We start from the raw sequence: 19,123 nt of genomic DNA, 5'->3' as shown, positions 1-19,123 counted from the left end.
CTGGCAAAGGAGTTACACAAAACTTAGCTCAAAAAATGAGATTCAATATCCACAGCTTTAGTGCAAATCAAAATAATCTAGTGTTCGTCTATTGCTGTGAATGGACTGGAAACATTTTTTTGATGGTATTTACTTATAGTTCAAGAAATAGCTGTGACTACTTTAAAGCAAATCTGACTGTGACAAAAGAACAAAAACACACCAAAATGTGACGCACTAAAAAATAAGCAGATTTGCAACAGAAGCAAATTCTTCAATTTGCAGACAGATTTCTTTATCACTTTTTCAACACACACTGTAAACAATGCACACATTTTTCAACAGCTCTGACTTGTTATTTAAGAAAAATCTATCTACTGATATTGAACAACTTTTCCTTGTTTTGTAGAATTACGGGAAAATAAGCACAATCACACAAAAAAATTACTAATTCACATCTCTGTTCTTTTACATCTGATTGTGAAATTACACTATTTTTTACTGCACTCAAATCAACAAAAATATTTCACAGATATTTGCTGTTATTTTAAAAGAAAAATTATGTATTCCACTGTTTTTTTAATGTATTTTTTCCTTTTTCTGGCACCCTTGCTGCCAAATTTGAAATATTTTTTATAGGACTGTTTTTTTTACAGTGCATTTATTAGCGCTGAACAGCAAAATCTTCATTTGTTTAACTGAAGCGAGTGTGGAGAGGGAATTCTAAAATATTTGAGTCTAGCTGGCAGATAACAGGTTAATGAATCTCCTGAGCTCCAGAATTTACAAGACAGGGTAATTTTCTGTAAACACAAGTGCTGGACACAGAGTTGTCCTGAGCTATAAAAGGAGATGGAATGTGAGGTCTTGGTATCTGTGCCAGTACTTACTGGTTGTCTGGGTCAGTGTGAGGGCAGGCGCAGGGCTGGCAGTCCTCTGGAGTGCCAACAGTGGGGTCGCCGAAGAAGCCGGGGGCACACTGCTCACAGAGCTCCCCCTGCGTGTTATGCAGACAGCTCTGGAAGGAGACACATATCATGTTTAGAGATCTGTCCATGTCATCAGGGAGCTTTAATCTATTGAACAGTCATGGGTTGATTTCGTGTCTCGTACCGAGCAGATGCCTGTCTCAGGGTGGCAGGAGTCCGAGTGGCCGTTGCATTCGCAGAGCTCACAGTGGCCCAAGTACAGGCCTCCTCCAGTGCGAGTGTATCCAAGTGCACAGTCCTAAAAGTGACAATAATCCGTTTAGGTAAAGTCCACCTGTATTGCGTCCACTGAGGCCAACGATTCAGAGAAGGTCTAAGGATTGGATAATAACCTGGCAGGAGAGCCCCTGGTATCCAGGAGGGCAGCGGCACTGCTCCACCTCCAGGGCCCGAGCCAAGCCGCTGTAGTTGGGCACAGAAACCTCCATGCTGATATCGGAGATGCTGGAGGAGCGCATCTCACTGGAGTAAGATGCTCGAATCAGGATATCATCAAGATCAGCCAAAACCATCATCAGGTGCTCCCGGGTGGCGGGCATGCCGTCAGGTCGACGCCAGTTTTCCTACGAAATCAAAGAACAGTTATTTCAATGCTACATCAGCTAAAATCGTTTTGCTTGCTGGGCCAAAGGAAGGGTAGAAGATAGAGGTCAGGCTTAGCTACAGATCACTTCAACAGGGAATTTGCTTGCTGTAACCCTTTAAGTCCCTCTGTTTATCAATTAGCACCTCCTCCTGTGAGGGGTGCTGTACAAAAAGATAATGAATGACTATACAAGAAAGCATAGCATAGAGTGAAACATATTAAAAATATCTTCATAGGAGAGGTTGTAATCTTTGTAATCAATACTGTACTTTATTAAACATTGGTACCTGCTTATATTATTTAAAAAGTGTTTGCTTAAGAGTCTTAAAAATGCTAAACAGGAGAGAGGACACTAAATGTTAATACTTTTGGTTGTGTGCTTGTTGGTACCACTCACCTCTCTGAAGACAATCTCAAACTGTTTGGTCTCTCTGCTGCCCTGCTGCCTCCTCGTCCAAGGCTGAAGAGCTACCAAGGTGATGTCATTACCCTACAGAAAGAACAGTGAAGGTTGAGTAAAACCTTCAAATATGTGCAGCCATAGTAGAAAGTAGTCAATCAGCTCAAGGGCATACTCACAATAATCTGGACATCAGCATCGTCAAGCAGTGTTCCTCTTGGACCAGTCACATAGGAAATGGTGTATTTAAGTTTACCACCATAAGAACCGACCTAAAATGGAGATTTTTTTTTTTTGACAAACAGTTCAGTAGTTTCTATGATGAAACACACATGCGCAACATGGGTCAAAACTGACCCAAATCCAATGGAATATGGGTATCTCCTGTCTCACACTGCACATCAAAGGGTTAAAAATCAGCACTGGGTAGCTGTTGAGTGTTACAGTGTCTATACCAACATCAAATCCTTTGTGGTACAAGGATATGAAGGAGCAAACTACTAAACTTTTTCCACAATGCTATTTACTGGAGTTAACAGGATGTAGTGACACTGCTATAAATGTCTATGGAGCCTCTGACTCTGAAAGAAGCTTTTCCAAAGTATAAACCAAAAGGAAGATAGAAACGAATTGCATTACGGGATGCAATGTCTAAATCAATAATGTCTAAATTCCTTAATTAATTAAATGTTTAATAACAGAGAGTCATGTAGAAATCTAAACAGCAGTAAGTACTATTTGTAGTGTATATTCCAAATTGTATAAGGTCATGGATAAAAATGAGGCAGTTATTTAACATGGGAACAAGGCCCTTCTCTTACTACAGAGGACAAATGTTGTTCAGGAAATCAATAAGATGCTTTTAGGGACATCTAGGACACAGTTAACCCTTTAAGCTTCAGTCAATTCCAGCCGTTTTCAGTACAAAAAAATCGCTAATATTCTATTTTTAAATAAAAAAAATTACGAAAAATACGGGGAATATTGGACGGGCATCGCGAGGTGCATTTCCTTGAAAATGACCGATTCGGGGATTTTATACCGACTTCAGGACATGTTTTGGACAAACTAGTTTACTGGCTTGTGTCATCTGGATGTAAAAGGTTGGATTATGGCCGTTTTTTGTGGAATCTTTTTTTCTGTGTGTAATAATGAACCCCGAAATGTGAGTCGCGCTGTGTGCGTTGAAGCCGTGTATAGAGAACGGATGGATGAATATTCGTTTTTGTCGGACAAATGTGTTTTTCTCACCCGCTGTGGTAATCACATCTGAAAGTGGTTTATACCGGCGGATTCATGAGAATCTAAGCTTTCCATCGGTGTATAGTGTTTGTATAATCGTGTTTGCAGCCGTCGGACATTCTTGAAATTCCTATGCAAATTAGTAGGTGTACCACCGGCGGTACACTGAAGCTTAAGGGGTTAAAGTTGTGTGGACAGGTGAGGGATCAAACAGAGTCGACGATACTAAGGGTGTTGCATTTTTGTGACTCCCAGGCGGTTGACCAGCAGTGAGGTGAGGGCTTCACCTTAAAGTTCTCACAGTTACCTTATCCCCTGTGAACTGCGCTGGGAGCTGCCAGTAGAGCAGATCATCCTGTTGCAAGCTGAAACCTTTGTAGACCAGAACGTACTGAGAGGCAAAGGGGGAAGGAGAGGCATAAGAGAATAAGCCACAGACAGAGAGAGAGAGGCAGCGAAACCAAATCATAAGCAGGCAGACAAGCAGCACAAGCAGGCAAGCATGGCCAAGAGTAAAGCCTGACAAGACAATCAGGACGAATGTGTGGCATACAGCTACATCTTCTCCAGTATTTAAAGACTCCGTTCCTTTGTTGCAATTTAACAACAGCGTAGAACTCACACCGTGCCTTGTCTGACGGCTAAAGCAGAAACCACTGTTCACTAATGTGAAAATGGCAGCTTTAGATGTGGCTCAGTTAGAGGTGACTTTAAACCAGAGAGCAGCATAATGAAAGGCCACTGTTAAACCGGTGTTACACTGTGATGGAGAATTAGAGTGCACTCTGTGAAAGCAATGAGTGGGAGTGATTTGCTCAACAATTGAAACACCTTCCAATAACTCATTGGAATTATGTGAATTATTCATTCTTTAGTAACTAGAATCCAAATTTATTTTGCATTACTTTAGTGGACCATAATTTAATTATGTTATGTGTTTTTACACGTTTCTGAAGTAAATATTACTTCTCTGGACAATCTAATATACACTGGTTGTTAATTAACTTTTAAGCTTTATGATCAAACACACCAGTTTGATATATACATATAAAAAATAAAAGATATGTGCCAAGAGGCAAGCCATGAATTCAGTCACTCAGTCATTCCACTGTCTACCTTGTTGTTGCCCCCAGAGGCACTAGCAGTCTTCCTCACTGTGTTCTTGCTCTGTTAAACCGCAGTGGAACAAGATACCAAAGAGAAACACAAGGAGTCAAAGATATGACGAAGAAACAAAAAAGGCTTATACACGAGGGATGTCCCAGTCCGACTTCAAACATCAGGATCAGTTAAAATCAAGACGTTTATTTTCTGATCGATATCAGCATAACCCTAAGCTCAACCATGTGTTCATGTCTACTGTCTCACAGGTGTCATAAATGGAAAGCAAAATTTGTGGCAGGGCACGAGGTATGCAAATTTTGAATCGTTTTCTAAATCAATAATGAGGAATGTTATTAGTGGTTAAACTAATAACACAAATTGAGCAGAGTGGATAACATGTCCTGTACTGATACTGCTGTTTCAGTCAATGAATACCTGACGTGTGTTGGAATGGTCACGCTGGTAGATATGTCGCTAGGATATTGGAACTTGCTTTTAACACATGAACTTGGGTGAGAGAAGTGTCACAGAAGTCTTTGTCTTGGTGGCCCATTGCTAGGTAAAACCTCACAATGCTCTGTAATTGCCAAAACAGAACTGCCCGCAGTGTATGGGTCAACCTCCTGGGGTTGCTACTGAATTGAACGTTAGAAGGCCCCACCTGGTGGAACACCAAAGTACTGCATCTACTCTACAAATTATTTCCTGGCATGCATGTAGAGAATAGAGCTTTCTTGCTGTATTTTGAGGCTTGTGAAGCCATAGTACTGTCTTTACAATACACTTGAGACATTGTCCTATTGGAGCTTAACAACAAGGTTCGTGGCCACCTATAAAATATTAAGGAAATCAAAGTTAAACTTTGTTAGAGCTTGATGCAGAAATTCAATTTTCTTCTAAAAGCATTAGCTACTCATTTGTCAAGCATATATATTGGATTGATTTTCATAAGTTTAATATATGAGAAGTGTGTAATATCAATGAAAATAGCATTGGTTTGGGACTTGGTATCAGCGAAATATTAAAGGACTGATTGGATGAGGGTAAAATTTAAAAAAAACAACAACAACTTCATGCTGACATCCCTTTTCTAAACCTTACTTAAAACCCCTCACAATCTGTGACAGAATACCTGCAGATGAGGAGCATGGCCTGGGGAGTAGGGTTGGGGCCGGGTTGGTCTAACTGGAGAGGAGATACCAGATGGAGGAGAAGGAGGGCTCAGGTTACGCAAAGGCCACCGAGAATAAGAGGAGGAAGAAGAGGAAGTTGGGACCCGAGAAGAGGACAAAGAAGAAGAGGAGGAAGATGAAAAGGAGGAGGATTTAGAGGGCGGAAAGACTGGAAGGGAACCAGGTCGTCCATTGGAGAAATTAGAGAGGAGTGCCCAGACCTCATCATCCAGCTGTCTGACATCACCCTAGGGAGGTAGAAAGTGGGGTACCAGAGAAGACGTAACCATGGGAACAGTCAAGATGGCGAAGGCAGGGCTTAAGAATTTAGTTATTCTACTGCTGTAACCACTCAAAGTGGAACATGCCATGCAAGACAATGATGCTTGGACCTGTCGTACAATCAATGCTTTTGCATGCACAAGTTACCAGAGGAGCGTACTACGAAGCAAGTTTGACATAGTTAGGTTTTCTTTGTGGTAACTGACTTGACATAACCTAAAACCTCAGTCATAGTTCATGGGAATGTCAAAAGTGGTTATTACTTTTATTTGTCAACTCGGTTTCTTCATCCTGCCATGTGATCACTTCCATAATTAGGGGCATTGGAGTTTTCTTCCATACAAAATGGACTGACTAGATGTTTCTTTCTTCAATTAATACAAACAGGTAGTTACAATGGTGAGCTACAAAGAATATAAAAATTGACTATGGTAAAAAGCACTGTTACTGCACATTATGCAAGGGAGGAATGTCGGTAGAAAATTGTTCATTGTGTAAGTTATTGTATTCAAATTACCACTCAGTGACTCTCAATGCAGCTGCTTATTTCTAGCATGACAGCTGCACATTAGAGCACTTAAACTTAAAGTCTCATTCATTTATACAGGCTATTCAACAAGTGGATTTAGGTCTGACGCTGTCGCATGATGAAGGATACATGGAAATCACTTTAGTTTTTGGCTCAAAGTGAAATTAATGTTATCAATTGAATATGCTCTTTGATAGATACCAATGCACTGATCAATTTTCTATCAGTTGCAGTACTAGCAGTATAAAGCAAACTTGGCAGCAAATCAGGACGAAGTATAAAAACAGATTTCTGTATCACCACCTTGGGTAGCACATACAGTCTGTGCAACTTCATGGCTTCGTTCAGTGGGACTGATTGCTAACGTACAGGTGAACAGGTTTACAGATATAGCTGTAGGCTCAGCATACCTCTCTCACCCATTAATCTTGCTCCATAGTACAACCCTCAGAATATTCAGAAACATCAGATTACAGAGGGAATCGGAGAACACATGTACATGCACTGTCATACCCTGGTGATTATGAATACTGTAAATGTCAGGGCTCTGCCAAACTGTTCTCACTTCAACATTTAGCAGCTTCTTGTACTTCAGAAATTTTTCTGAGGCTTTGACTTTGCATGCCACACCTCTGTGATTTACACACATGCAAACGCAGTCGCAGTCATATAAAGACACTTCATCAAAAGTGCTGATCATTCATGCTGCCACATCTATTACCCAGAGGGGATTTTACTTCCATAGATGTCCACAAACTCTCAGTGTGTTAGCTCGTAATGGCAGAAACACTGTGCAACAATCAGTCACATTACATTTTTCAGTGTTTCCTTAATCTACAGTGAAGGTCATACCAAGTACCTGGCTAGCTCTTTTGGATTTGTTGCTGTCTTTACGTTCAGAAGCCATTAGGTTCCAAATGGAAGCATCCTTCCTGAGCTGCTCCTCTGGCAAGTACGAGTCACTCTATTGATGTGGATAAAATAAGCTCTTTGATCACTTTCCTTCTGACTGAGCTGATGGTATTCGCAAGTGTTATGGCAATGTTATTTGAGCAAAGTTAAACTTTATGAAGCTCTTTAATGGACCATTAATGATCAATCCATTTACATGGCTTATGTGATGTGAAGGCGAAAGCAATTTCTTTGTTGAATTATGCACTGTGTTGCAAGTTGTCAGACCTAAGAGACACTTAGTGGTTTCCTTCAGTTGTAAACTGAAACGCTGCTGTAAAAACACCATGCTTCTAATAAAAAACTCAGTCAACATCAAGAAATTATTGCAGACACGTACCACAATGTATATCTATAATGGACATGCATTACATAAAAAATGCAATGTATGCCAGTCAGTATGGTCCAAATGCCAACAGTTACTTGAAACATGCCAAGCAACACTGTACTTCAAAGAAAAATCCCTAGATTGTACATGATCAAACTACAGTCACACCACGGCGACCTCAACTATACCTGGTCTGCTCGTTTCCCACGAGCAAAGACAGAATCTTTCTATAGAGGGTGCAAGAAGGGGCAAAAACAAACAAATGCAGAGCTACGTCATGTTGCTGAACATTTGAGCAATGAATGCATATTATTTTACCGTAAGAAGGGCACACAGATTCAAAAGATGAAACCAATGTTGCAGTAAAGGCAAAGAAGCTGCACATAGACCGATACAGCTGTCTGCACAAGTTTGCTTGAAAAGAAGAATTGGCTGAGTTTTGCATTTAGAAAAAGCAGCAAAATGAAGAGAGCAACAGAATAAGAGTGGTCTACAAGGTTCTGATGTGTACTGCTCAGCTCCCTGATAAACAGCACTGAGGAGCTTTTGGTCCTGTTTTCGCTTTTTCCAGTGATTTCCCTTCTGCATATCCTTTTTAATACTGACCTTGTCTCCCTGGTAAACCCCTGGAAGTTGCCAGTAGTGAGGCTCCTGTCCCAGGTAGTCAAAGTTGCTGTAGGACAGCTGAGTGCCTTCAGTGGAAACCTCCACAGAAAAACCAGTGGAAATGCGATTGGTACGCTGACGGTTCACCAGAGCGAAACCCTGAAAGTTCCCTGGAGAGAAGACTGAGGACACCTGCAGAAGCACATCAGAACATACAATCAAGCACAAGCAAACGACGCAGCAAAACATGAGGACTCAAAATATGAATGACGAATATACTAGGGTTTTATGCAACACAAGGTGTGGGGGGACGGCTAGTGTTGCAAGAAATTTAGGAAGCAACTGCTCACTAGAGTGAAGAGTAGGGATGTCCTGACTCGGGACCATGGCTGACCAGTGCATTTTTTACCTGCTCGATATCAGAACAAGGCTTTGTTTAGGTCCAGTGCTATACAGGAGTTGTAAAGGAAAAGCATAATTTGGGCTCTGTAGCAAGACGCTACATATGCAAATTTTGAATAGTTTTCTAAATGACCCAGTGGGATACATTGCTGTTCTAGTCCATACTGGCTGGTCTTAAACACAGGAGCTCTGACTGGAGGCTGTCGGGTACTGCAGAAGTCTTTGTCATGGAGGCCTGTTGCTAGCTAAGCCTGCACAATGCTCTCCACTTACCAAGACAGAGCTGTCCGTAGTCCGAGTGACCACGCCCTACAGAACTAAACAACCAGGTACTACAGCTAATGTATTATAGATCTTCTGATTTGCATGCAGGGAACACAGGTTCTCGTCATCCGTTGAAGCTTGAAACCACAGTACACTCTACCCTGTCAACACTACATTTCAGACAGTAATGTACTTGAGCTTTAGAAAAAGGTTTATGCCTGCGTAACATTAACTGACAGCTTGGATGCAGAAATATAACTTTTGTATTGCCGTGTTATTCCATTGCCAAGCATATAAATTGGCTAGATTTAAATAACTTTAATGTATTTGAAGTGTGCATTACATAGGAAAATTGTATCAAATTAAGACTCCGTATCAGATGATACTGAAGAGTTATAAGTTTCAGTTTTTCTTGACATTTTGCTAATCTGTTAATTGATCATACTAATACACTGGTAAAACAAGCCACAGATCCTAAACTTTGAATAATTTACAGACTTCACATTTCCCACTCTTTTGCCCTGGGGTAGTTCTTAGACAGAATAAGCCCAAAGATATTCTTTCCTATAAGACTGATGTGACGAAGGAAACATTTGACTTCTTTGAGATTAAATCATATGTTATTTCCCTCTGAGGCAATTGTGTAACTCTTACTACACAGCTGCTTTATCCAGTTCAAACGTACGTTTGTTTTTGTTGTTTGGAGATTTACATGATCTGTTCTTGAAGTATGAATCATGTATAATTTAAAAGCCTTACCAGATCTCTATAGTGGGCAGAGCTAGAGCACTGCTGAGTGACACCCATACAGAAACAGGACAGGCAGCCATCTTTGTTATCCTGGCTGAGATGGAAGGTTCCAGGTTTACAGCTCGAGCAAGATGAGCCTTCAACGTTCATCTGCAACATAACATCAGCAGAATACGATACAAGTAATCAGTCCATGCTGGGATACCCAAAAGGCGAAAACTACCAGGGAATTAGTGTAAAACCAAAGTGTCTTTGTTTGATCACCTTGCACTGGCACACACCACCATTGCAGCTTTCATGTCCTCTTTGGTCACAGTTATAGCAGTTACCTGTAACAGAGCAATGGCGTATATGGTTACAGTGGGTACCAGCTCTTTGCTAAAAGGCATAATATTGAATGGAAGTTCACTAAATTATGGGGAATCTTTGCAACTTCTGTTGGGGTAAAGAATAAACCACTAGATGGAACAATATCATTCATTTTCCTGGATGAGTTTCAAAATTTACCATTGAGTTCATTGCCAACGCTACATCTCTGCCCAAGCAATGGGTTGCCGGTGTATCCTGCGGCACATCTGAAATAAAAATAGACAATGTCTTAGAGTAAATATTTTCAAGAAAGAAGGATACAAGTTTCAACTCAAAGAACAATAAGGCAGGAAGCTGGGAAGTCTGCAAGGAGTGATAAATTTGATGAATCCTTTCCTTTATGGAGTCGTCTTGACCCAAAGCAGACCTTTACTTAAAAACAAAGGACTCAGTGACTCAGACAAGGAACAGACAAACTGCTCTGTTATTCCATCCAGTAACTACACATATCTGCACTGAGCAATGATCATATATCTACATTACCGAAAACATCACAGACACACAGCTTTTGTATGTATTCTAATAGGTTTTCCAGAGAAAACAAAAACATGTAGCAGTGCTTGCACTGGAGATGGATGAAGCACAGCCTAAAATATTCAACATGTCTCAGATGTTGATTCCATCTCTTATATGAATGTTGTATAGGTGAAACTCAGAAAGCTCTTTTTTACAGGAACAGATACAGAAAATCAGAAAAAAAAATATCACCAGAATTTAAAAAAAAACTACAAAGGTTTAATAATACGGAACTCATATCAGAACAATCAAAGCAGAGGTAAGCACAGCTGGTGTGATGAGCCGCAGAAGAGAGTGCTATGGAGGAAGAAAAATAATTCTAACTTTGTGACATAGCAAAGCAATGCACCATCAACCCAAGCAAACAATACCACTGCCACCAGAGGAAAAAGCTAATCCAGCCCCAGTTCTGTGCAGGCAGCCCTGAGGACAGCTGCTGTCAGTCTTACCTCACCTGTCCTCTGCCAGGTCCGCAGGTCAAACGCCAACAAAGAAGACTTCCATGCTATGAACTTGCTTTGGGAAACCCTAGTCAAACTATCTATTCTGCTGTACAACAGTTTCTCTGGTATGCAGTTAACTCAGTCCTTCCACTTGGTGTTGTTTTATAACAATAAAGATAATTCAAGAGAAACTACAAAATACATCGAAACTGATATGATCATGTGAAATGATGAAACTGTCATAACTAAAGTCTATTAAGACAAAAAAAAGGCTCACAACAAGAAGAACATAAACAATGTGGTCTTACATGACAGAAAAAAAAACACAAACATTATAAATGTGCATTTCTTCTAAAACTGACACAGGTGTGATACCGACCGCGATGGTAGAAGTACTGGGTGGTCAGTCTGTTAATGTGCCCTAACTTTAGATTGTCACAAAACATTGATCATCATCCTATTCATCTTTCCCTGAACTTTGAACTTACACCACCAATGTTCCAAATTATGAATGCTACATGAAAAATATCCACATTTAAGGTGAACAATTTCATGCTCCATAGAGTATGATCCCACTCCACTTTGGTCACACCATGAGTCTTCTGTACACATAACACCAGCGTCTCATGATTAACTATATAAAGTATATTTTTCGTGAAGTTTTGTGTTAGCATGCGAATATGCTGAGAACTGATCAGCAAGTCTTTAGTTATGCTAGCATTAGAGACAATTTTGATCTGATGATGGTTCTATGTGAAAAGTCAGGACATAATGAAAGTTAGGGTGAGCATCTCAACCAAATGTCATGACAATTTATCTAATAGATATGGAAAAATCTGATTGAAATCACAACCTCTGGTTGTGCCAGAGTAAAAGTCAGGTGATCACCAACGTCTGTGGGCTGCATTCTCCAGGGACCATGAACGTCTATGTAGAATGGTTTGGTGGTGCATCCAAAAGTGACCACTGTATTTCAGTCTGGACCAAAGCAGAGACATTAACATCCATAGAGCCATTTCACTGGAATGGCTAAAATTTTTCATTTCAACTCCATTAATATCAAACCTCCATATATAAGAAAGTAAGAATTTTTTTCTACACATTTTCATACGACAGGTAGTTCAATACGGTACATTGTTGGACAACTAGCAGGGTGTCAGATTGTTACATATCAACCTTCGTAAAAGGATCAAAAATAGCATTCAGATTTAGACCGAATGTCACCACTAGTGTTCCAAGACAACCTTGTATCTCCTGTTTGGACCCTTTTACTCAAAGGTGAAACCACATTTAAAACCTCCTCAATCTTACTGGTGAAGACTTTATTAACTGAGCACATGTTGATAATTTGCATATGAATCACAGGGTGACATGGAGATATAAGGTTTTTCCAGGACACCAGCTCAAACTGTATCATTTTAAACCCTAACAGACATGTAATTGCAGCAAACATGAATGATGCACGAGATTTTCAAAACAGCAATACAAAGCATTTGATGTCAAATCTGAGGTAGTCTGACCATCACAAAATGGACAAATGTATACACATGAGAGGTACTAATGCTAAGCTATGTCTTCATAGCAAGATATTGTGCAATAGTTGTGATAATAGTCATTAGCATCAAAATGCACATAAGCATGACAATAAACAACTGGAAATTCCCTCTAGCAAACACACTAAAAATCAATCCCTTCAAAAGTTCAATTGATGTGGTTGTAGTAACAGACATAAATACCAAAAGATCAGGACCAGAGCCTGCAAATATAAACGATGTGGAAAATAATAAAATAATGAAACAACTCCCTAGTCATCAGGGATGATTTTGATAGGAATGGCCAGCTTTCCCAAGACAACATGTAGAGAACCCTCTTGAGACTTTTTCTGCTTCGCAGACTTATAATCTCCATTTAAGAGCCTCAGCAAGTCCAAAACACCAGACTGAGGGTTTGTTTTCTTTTTATGTTGTACTTTTTTAGCTGTTTTCTTCACAGTAGTAGCCTTAGTTTTACGGGGAGCTGACGTCCTTCTCACTGCTGTGTTAGACTTCTTTGAAGTAGTAGCCTTGATTTTAGCAGGAGTTGTCCTTTTAACTGATGTTTTCTGCTTCTTAGCAGTAGTTGTCTTAGCAGACTCTGTGGTTGTGACTGTGTCCTTCGCAGAATTTTTTGTTTTGTGAGTGGACACCTTATGTGAATTGAGCTCAGTCTTTTTCTCATTTTGGTCAGAGCTACTCTTGGGTGGCTTTGACCGTTTCTTTGAATGGCCTTCTGAAGACTTCACACCCTCCTGAGCTTTCTTTGGAACAGGTGCATCTGATCTAAAAGCCTTGTTATGTCCATTGTTTGTGATAGGTGGTGCAGAGTTCTTTTCCTTGGCCTGGTCAGATTGTTTATGCAGCTGACGGGTTCTAGCAGGCTTTGATTTGTGGGATGGCGGCTCCAGTTGAAATTTAGTCATTGTTGCCTCTTCTTTGTCTTCCTTTGGTTTTGTTTGCCTTGGCTGTGAATTATGTTTAGCTGTCACAGCAGATCTCCTACCCTCTGGCCTTTTTGTTTCAGGCTTCACTGTGGTTTGAGATGTAGACTTTGAAACAGTCCTCGGTTTACTCAGGGTGGTCTTCAACTTGACTGTTGATCTTGTTGAGACTTGACTTTTGGTTGACCTTGTGATAGAATGGAGTTTTGTAGTGTTTTTAGCTGGTTTAGTTGTTGTTGCTGACTTTTGCTTCCTATTCTTTTGAGGAGCAGAGGTGGGTTTGTTTGTGCGGAGACCTGGCGTTGGGATGCTCTTGGGCACTGTGGCTCTACTGGTGAGTGGTGCTTCAGTGGGCGTAATTCTGTCCAGAGGCTGAGGTGTTGAGTACAATGGGACAACAAGGACTGTGGAGATTGAAGGTAAAGCCTTTCTTTCTTGGGGCGAACGTGAGATGTGTCTTGTGCGTTTCATTTTGTTCATCTCCTGAGCCAGGGCCGTGAAGCCATCGATCAGGATCTCCAGCCGTCCCTCCAGTCTGCTTAGACGGGCCTCCATGTCTGTGTAGCTCTTCTCCATCTCAATGACTTTCTCGGTCTTCTCTCCAGCCGACTGGATAGCGATGAGCTCCTTCAGCTGGGAGCCGAGCTGTCTCTGCTGGTTCTCCATACTGCGAATGCTCTCTTTCATATCAAGAGTGTTGCTTTCGAGCATGCTCAAGCGTTGGTTAAAGGTGTTCAGGTGAAATCGGAGCAACTGCTGGAAACTGGCATCTCTGCTCTCTGGACTGGGTGTGAAGCGTGGTGGGAGTCTGGATATCGACTTGTTAGGGGAGACTGAAACAGCATTTTCTATAGTTGCCTTAGTGGACTGGGAAGTGTAACGGCGTGATGCAGTAGACAGTAAAGACCTAGTTGGGATGACAGTTGTTCCTGGATAATCAATGACAATGTCCTCATCGTCATCATCATCATCTCCACTGCCGGAGGGTGATATCTCTTTCTCCCAGCTAAAATTGAATACTGCTTCAGCTCCACATCCCACAGGCAGGAAGCCATCAAAGTCCTTGTCCAGGAAGGGGTCCCCACAACTGTCTGCAGATGGCTTCTCTTCTCTTAATATTAAAACAGCACAATCAGGTATGATGTAGGTAGAGACGTCATATCAGAATAAATTACTTACAAGTTGCGGCTTATCCCCAAGTCACCTTGTCATCTTTGCCCTCTGAGTTGCAAAGATTTATCAGCCAGACAGGAGTCCTCATAAATGCCACTTCTACATTTATGACCCAGAATATACATTTGGTCTGTACATAGACAGAAATCACATAAGCCAACACCTTAAAATGACTACGAGCAAAGCTGAAGCTGAAGCAGAAAGCAACCTTTGAAAAAAAGGCTTTTAGAGGTGAAGCAAAGAATATAAGAAAGCAAAAGTAAGATATGAAGCCAAACTAAAGGCTTCCCCGGGACATACTGTTACTTTTCTTTTGGAGAATTTCTTTTCCACAAACAATAAAATCTGAGCGATGACATTCTCAATACCACCAAAGGCCCCTAATCCAACAACACAGACCCATTATTCTGCCACAGCAGAAATAACTGTTCGTTTTGCAAAACAATACATCCACAAAAACAACACTATCCACCAGCAGATCTGGAAAATATAAAACTTCACAGGTACATTAGAGATTGGGTGGCACCGATTTGCATCTCCCATCCCTCCTCTGACATCAATTACAACGGCAGTGAAAAAAAACAAGAGAGATGCGAACCACAGACATGCTTATATCCCTTTCCTGTGAATGAAACCACTGGGTGCCACTGCCAGCCCCTGCTAACCTTGCTGCCGGCCAGCCAGGTAACCCCAAACACTGAGCAGTGTCCAGACGGCTCTGAGAGGTAGGCAGAGTGGAAAAGGTAAAGCAAAAAGATAAGGAGGGCAGTGTACCTTTCACAGCGTCGGCCAGTGAATCCAGGCGGACAGTTGTCACAGGTCGGCTGACCATCAGAATCCAGATAGCAGGACGAGGAGAATCTGCACAGAAAGAGAATCACACAAAATTTGAGGATGCTTCTACACTATACACAATTCATTTTGTCTGATATAGCACTGAACAGAACCATTTTCCATAAATATACTGACTAAATAAAAAGTGAAAAAGAAATGATTTTTAGACATAAACTTACTGGTTGCCGGAAGTGGTTCCAGGACAGGGGCAAGACTGACAGGCCTGAGCACCACCCGTTAAAGGGTTACCATAGAAACCAGTCTGGCAGCGTTCGCATCTTGCGCCAGCAGTGTTGTGGAGACATTGCTTTAGGTCAAGAAACAAAAAAGAGCATGTGAGATCAAGGGAACAGATGAATATACGGTGCTCACGCTTACACGTGTTGAGATTTGCCAAGAAACTATTAGCGCATTCCACTTTAGAGATCAAAGTAGATTCCTTATTGACAAAGGATTGAGAGAGATGATAGAGGAGCACAGAACCTACCAGACACCTGCCGCTCTCCGGGTCACAGCTGCTGGCATGACCATTGCAATCGCACCTCTCACAAGTGCCCAGGTAAAGGCCAGAGCTGGTCCGAGTGTAACCCTCATCACATTCCTGTAACAGCATGGAAAAACACCTCAGGTAAGAGACAAGTGATGACAAAGAGGACTATGTCTTTGTTCCACTGCAGCAGGGAGACAGACTGCAATTATCACAAAGGAGTGTAATGGAAAAAAAAACAGACTTTATCTTTAACAAGCTTAGGCATATCACTGATTCCTACTTGCTCTTCTTTTTCAAACTAAACTAACACAGAAATGAAAGTTTGTAATGTAAATTGGAAATCGTAGCTTACAGAAACAATCAATATTTTCAGATCTCACAGACGTCATTAGTGGATTTAGTTCAAATAGTTGTCATGTGGATGACAAACTCCATCAGCTGACGAATGGATTTTTAGTGGATTTTGCAAATCCACTAATCAGTTCATTCAATTAAAAAAATAAAAATAAATATAAAAGCCGAACACTCTTGAGTTCCAGCTCTCCTAATTTGAAGATTTGCTGCTCTACTATGCAACATCTCTCTTTGGTTTTTGGACTGTAAAAAGATAAAGAAGACATCTGTAGTTGTCACCTTCAGAGCTGCACAGTTAATAGAATATTAGTCGCGACAATAAGATTTTAAATAGCAAGCGATTTTTATGTTCTTGAAGGTGTTTTCAAGAACCTGAAAGAGAAGTCAAATTGTTTCTACTTAAACTCTTAGGATTACTGGGACCTTAAATACTGAAAATCTACACAGACATTCATCACAACTAAAATTTTGATCTAACAATATTAAATGACCACAATCATGAGATTTTGACATTTAAACTATATGTTCTGCTTATAGTGAACAGTCCATGTAGATAAAATTGCTTGGTTACAATTTGGGCAAATCATAAATGAAAATATTTTATTTCGCTCAGGCGAAACCTGAATCTCTTGCAGTTACTGAGCGGGGCGACTAGAGGCTTCTCTGTACTCAGCTGCCTAGCTAGCATGTATCATAAATCTGCATGGGGTGCTCTTAGGAGCCACTTTAGTGCTCATCAGTGAACAGATGTCGAGCAATCGGGTGCATTTCTAATTACATTTTGCAAACATGCACTGAATTTAGGTGAAGAGAAACTTTTTTTGGTGTAAATAAGAGTGCATTAGGAGGACTGTAGCACAGCATGGAGGTAAAAGCAGCGTCTGTTCTTTTAAATGTACAATAAAGATATGTAGTCCTTGAAATCAAAGAATAATTGTGGTCAAAATAATGGAAATATTTAACGGAATTATTAGTGGCAGCTAAAGTTTTTATTGAAATAAACTAATCAAAAAAATCAACTGTTTTTCTAAACCTGAATATGTACCTGGCATGATGGTCCTCTGTAGCCCTGAGGGCACGCGCACTCTTCCACCTCCAGAGCACGTTCATTCCCAGTTGAGTGAGGAACAGCAACATCCATCTTGATATCTGAGATACTAATTCACACAAAAAGGAAGCGTTAAAAAATACATACATTCATTACATCTGTTTTGAGTGCAGTTTTCTTGGTCTTATTTTGAAGTATTATGAGAAACCGTCCACAGTACCTGCTCTCAACAATGTTGTCTGCATAGGTGGCCCTGATCATGAAGACTGTAATGTCAGCCAGAGCCATCAGCAGGTGCTCACGAGTACACGGCTGCCCATCAGCACGGCGCCATTTGGACTGTTGAGAAAAGTGGAAAAAAGTGCCAAGTTCATTTAGCAAGATCGTCTGGGGATTGAAGTTTAGCTAAAAGGCACAAGACTGAAACACACCTCTCTGAAGGTCACAGTGGCCGTGTGTTGGACGCGTGGGAGAGGCTTGGTCTGAGAGTAGTGTTCCAGGAAGATGCCATTGCCTTGGAGAACCACATCCGGCTGACCGTCAATCGCCAGTGAGCGCTGGTATGGTTGAAATTTCACTGTGTAGCGAAGCTCCCCTCCATATGCCGTCACCTGGTAGCAACACAGTGAACGGAGAAGCTCATCTCAACCAAACTGAATAGTGGAAAGGTATTTCACCCCTATGATACTTTGGCGGGGAGTCACAAGACAATCATGTTGGGCATGACTGCGAATTCAAGCCAAAGGTTCAAAGGACGTGCAGCCGTTTCACTTAACAACATGTTGAGGCTTGACTGAGTTGGACAGAAGAGGCAGGGAAATCTAGTTCAGCTCACACTTGAGTTTCTTTTCCTTCCTCCTCACCTCCAGCCTGCTTTTTACTTTGTTGTTTGTCTCTCACCTTATCTCCTCTGAAGCTCTCAGGCAGGACCCAGTAGTAGACGTCGTTGGGGACACTTGAGAAGGAGCGGTAGACAACTTCAGAGGAGCCCCTCTGGGAGATGCCTTCAGAGATAGTTTTAGTGTTGGCGGCGTTGGAGAGGGAGAAGAGCTGCCCGTTCACTCCTCCTCGCACCTGAGAGGCACAAACAGTACACCTGACTGAGATCTGAACCGAGATTTACATGTGCTTCAGCAAACTGCATCTCACTATCTATCACCGGAAAGGATTTGCTGATACAGCGTGATTGAACAAACACTGAGTCAAGCCGTGATACCAAAAATATTCAGCCCTCCTTTTACCATTCATAGCACCCCACCTGTTCTCTGTTCCAAGTGGAGCTGGCGCACTGTTTGGTGACGCCCATGCAGAAGCAACGCAGACAGCCTTCAGGGTTGGCCTCTGATAGGTGGAAGAACCCGGCCTTACACTCATCGCACAAAGCGCCTGCCACGTTGTTCTGCAACACACAAATAGAAACAAACACTTGCACATATGTAATCCATCTGCCTGTTGAGCGCTTCATTTTCTTTATAAAAAGAAAAACAGTGGAGTATACAGGATAGTAAGACACGTCAGCTTAATAAATCACAGCTGTAAATTGCAGGTATACAACAACTCATGGTTTAACGTTACATCCGTACCTTGCAGCTGCACGGCCGACTGCTTGAGCTGACAGTTCCTCTGTTATCACACTTTGAGTTTTCTGCAAAGAAGACAGCAGTGGAAAAAAAGATGACATATGGTTAGAAAAGTGCACCTGGGAGTGTTCTAGTTCCTATGCATACCTGAGCTATGACCACATACAAGAGCCTACTGTAGCATCAGGGGAAAACCTGATGGTAATCATTACACAGTGTTAAGACCTCCTCATGGACATATCACTGGATGACTTAA

At 41.3% G+C, this 19,123-nt stretch overlaps 1 protein-coding gene across 1 annotated transcript in view; it reads right to left on the bottom strand.

Moving 5' to 3' along the window:
* The window catches only part of hspg2 (heparan sulfate proteoglycan 2), a 111,376-nt gene that overhangs the window by 32,834 nt on the left and 59,419 nt on the right, over nt 1-19,123 (bottom strand). Inside the window, exons 22-41 of the mRNA XM_051949738.1 lie at nt 18,871-18,932; nt 18,546-18,686; nt 18,188-18,361; nt 17,719-17,898; nt 17,508-17,626; nt 17,285-17,396; nt 15,883-15,996; nt 15,575-15,702; nt 15,336-15,422; nt 10,092-10,159; nt 9,849-9,913; nt 9,594-9,734; nt 8,169-8,360; nt 7,751-7,789; nt 3,504-3,587; nt 2,134-2,226; nt 1,952-2,044; nt 1,301-1,531; nt 1,093-1,206; nt 870-997 (exon numbers count right to left, since the gene is read on the bottom strand). Of these exons, the coding sequence (XP_051805698.1) occupies nt 870-997; nt 1,093-1,206; nt 1,301-1,531; nt 1,952-2,044; nt 2,134-2,226; nt 3,504-3,587; nt 7,751-7,789; nt 8,169-8,360; nt 9,594-9,734; nt 9,849-9,913; nt 10,092-10,159; nt 15,336-15,422; nt 15,575-15,702; nt 15,883-15,996; nt 17,285-17,396; nt 17,508-17,626; nt 17,719-17,898; nt 18,188-18,361; nt 18,546-18,686; nt 18,871-18,932 (2,365 nt within the window). The remainder of the gene's footprint in view (nt 1-869; nt 998-1,092; nt 1,207-1,300; nt 1,532-1,951; nt 2,045-2,133; nt 2,227-3,503; nt 3,588-7,750; nt 7,790-8,168; nt 8,361-9,593; nt 9,735-9,848; nt 9,914-10,091; nt 10,160-15,335; nt 15,423-15,574; nt 15,703-15,882; nt 15,997-17,284; nt 17,397-17,507; nt 17,627-17,718; nt 17,899-18,187; nt 18,362-18,545; nt 18,687-18,870; nt 18,933-19,123) is intronic.

The sequence above is a fragment of the Acanthochromis polyacanthus genome, chromosome 6, assembly GCF_021347895.1.
Source record: "Acanthochromis polyacanthus isolate Apoly-LR-REF ecotype Palm Island chromosome 6, KAUST_Apoly_ChrSc, whole genome shotgun sequence".
Taxonomy (NCBI): domain Eukaryota; kingdom Metazoa; phylum Chordata; class Actinopteri; family Pomacentridae; genus Acanthochromis; species Acanthochromis polyacanthus.
The sequence above is the reverse complement of the archived record's forward strand: the minus strand, read 5'-3'. Positions and strand labels throughout refer to the sequence as shown.